General features: G+C 61.2%; 1 protein-coding gene across 1 annotated transcript; it reads left to right on the forward strand.

The window, feature by feature from the left end:
• Positions 1–421: 421 nt before the first annotated feature.
• Positions 422–1,855, forward strand: LOC113980349 (general transcription factor IIF subunit 1-like; the record flags this gene model as incomplete). The annotated part of the gene is made up of 2 exons (XM_027707572.1): positions 422–547; positions 1,468–1,855. Coding segments are annotated over 2 exons (331 nt in total), but the record flags the coding sequence as incomplete, so codon positions are not given.
• Positions 1,856–2,500: the final 645 nt, after the last annotated feature.

Raw genomic sequence — 2,500 nt, forward strand, 5'->3', positions numbered from 1 at the left:
GGGGGGTAGTTACAGGGGATGGGGGGGGGATTTGGGGGGGTCCAAGGAGAGGTTTGGGGGGGATTTGGGGGGACTTTGAGGGGTCCAGGGAGGGGATTTGGGGGCTCCAGGGAGGGGTTTGGGGGGTCTGGGGAGGAGTTTTGGGGGTCAAGGGGAGTTTTGAGGGTCTGGGGAGGTTTTGGGGGCTTGGGGGGTCTTTGGGGGGCTCCAGGGAGGGGTTTTGGGGGTCTGGGGGTGTGTGGGGGGTACAGGGTGGTCTGAGGGTGTTTTTTGTGGTCTGGGGGTGTTTTTGGGGGTCTGGGGGGGGCTCAGGGGGGATATTTGGCCAATCTCCCCCCCTCCTTCAGGGGCATCTCTTGTGGGTTGGGGGTCCCCAAATCCCCCCAAAACCCCCCCTTTAACCCCTCCCTGCCCCCCCCAGGCCGCAGAGCCCCCCCGGGGGGGTCGGAGCCCCCCCCCCCCAGAAGAGGCTGAAGGCGGATCCGGGCCCCCCCTCGGGCAAGAGCACCCCCCAACCACACTCGGGCAAGAGCACCCCCAGCAGCGGGTCAGTGGGGGGGCTTCGGCGGGGGGTTTGGGGGGATTTGGGGACCTTGTGCCCTTTGGCCACAAGAAGCCCCCGGCAGCCCCCCGGGGGTCTCAGGTTACTTTGGGGGTCCCAGGTTACTTTGAGGGTCCAATTTTGGGGGTCCCAGGTTATTTTGGGGGTCCCAGTTACTTTGGGGATCCCACTTTGGGGGTCTCAGGTTACTTTGGGGGTCCCACTTTGGGGTCCCAGGTTACTTTGGGGGTCCAATTTTGCGGGTCCCAGGTTACTTTGGGGGTCCCACTTTGGGGTCTCAGGTACCTGTCGCAGAGATCTCAGGGGGGTTGTTGGGTCTCTATGGGGTCGCACCGATCCCATGGTGTGTTTTTGGGGTCTCTGGGTGTTCTGAGACCCCCCTGACCCCCCAAATTCCAGGGAGGTTCAGCTGACAGAGGAGGCTGTGCCTGGGACCTGTCCCAGAGCCCTTGGGGGAGTTGTTGAGTCTCTATGGGGTCTGTCGGGTCTCTATGGGGCCGCACTGATCCCGTGGTGTATTTTTGGGGTCTCTGGGTGTTCTGGCCCCCCCCGACCCCTGTGACCCCCCAAATTTCAGCGAGGTCCAGCTGACAGAGGAGGGTCCCAGAGCCCTTGGGGATGTTGTTGAGTCTCTATGGGGTCTGTCGGGTCTCTATGGGGCTGCACCGATCCCATGGTGTATTTTTGGGGTCTCTGGGTGTTCTGGGCCCCCCCCGACCCCCGTGACCCCCCCAATTCAGGGAGGTTCAGCTGACAGAGGAGGCCGTGCCTGGGATCAGGGGCGGTTGTTGGGTGTCTATGGGGTCTGTTGGGTCTCTATGGGGTCACCCCGATCCCATGGTGTATTTTTGGGGTCTCTGGGTGTTCTGGAGCCCCCCTGACCCCCGTGATCCCCCCAATTCCAGGGAGGTTCAGCTGACAGAGGAGGCCGTGCGCCGGTACCTGTCCCGGAAGCCGATGACCACCAAGGACCTGCTGAAGAAGTTCCAGACGAAGCGAACGGGGCTCAGCTCCGACGCCACCGTCAACGCCCTGGCCCAGCTGCTCAAGCGCCTCGACCCCGAGAGGAAGCTCATCGCGGACAAGATGCACTTCTTCCTCAAGGAGTAGGGACCCCCAGAGCCAGGGGGAACCCCAAAATCCCACAGGGAACCCCAAAACTCACAGCGACCCTCCCAGAGCCATGGGGACCCCTAAACCCTGACAGGAAGCTCATCGCTGACAAGATGCACTTCTTCCTCAAGGAGTAGGGACCCCCCACCCACGGGGAACCCCAAAATCCCACAGGGAACCCCAAAACTCACAGGGACACCCCCAGAGTCATGGGGAACCCCAGAGCCACGGGGACCCCTCAAACCCACAGCGACCCCAAGAAGAAGTTCATGGCAGACAAGATGCGCTTCTTCCTCAAGGAGTAGGGACATCCCACCCACGGGGAACCCCAAAATCCCACAGGGAACCCCAAAATCCCACAGGGAACCCCTGAAGCCATGGGGAACCCCAAAACTCACAGCGACCCTCCCGGAGCCATGGGAACCCGCAAACTCCCAGAGGGAACCCCAAAACCTACAGCGAGCTCCTGGAACCCACAGGGACCCCCCAGACTAATGGGGACCCCCCCCCCAGAGCCTCGGGGACCCCCAAAATCCCACAGGGAACCCCCCCCAGAGCCACGAGGATCCCCAAAAATCCCAGAGAGAACAACCCCCCATTAACAAACTTATTGTCCTCCCTTGTCCCCCCCCCCTGAAATTTTGGGGGGGTTTCCCAGAAGAATCCCTGGAATTTCTCCACTGGGAGAAATTGGTCTTCTTTGGGTCAGAATTGGCATTTTTGGCTATTTTTAGGCTTTTTTTTCCCCCCACTTTGTGCCAGTTCTGCCCCCCCCCCCCCGTGGAGTTGGAGGAGAGGGAATAATTCCAAGGATTTTTTTGGATC

The sequence above is a fragment of the Neopelma chrysocephalum genome, unplaced genomic scaffold (assembly GCF_003984885.1).
Source record: "Neopelma chrysocephalum unplaced genomic scaffold, ASM398488v2 Primary Assembly neopelma1_93800, whole genome shotgun sequence".
Taxonomy (NCBI): domain Eukaryota; kingdom Metazoa; phylum Chordata; class Aves; order Passeriformes; family Pipridae; genus Neopelma; species Neopelma chrysocephalum.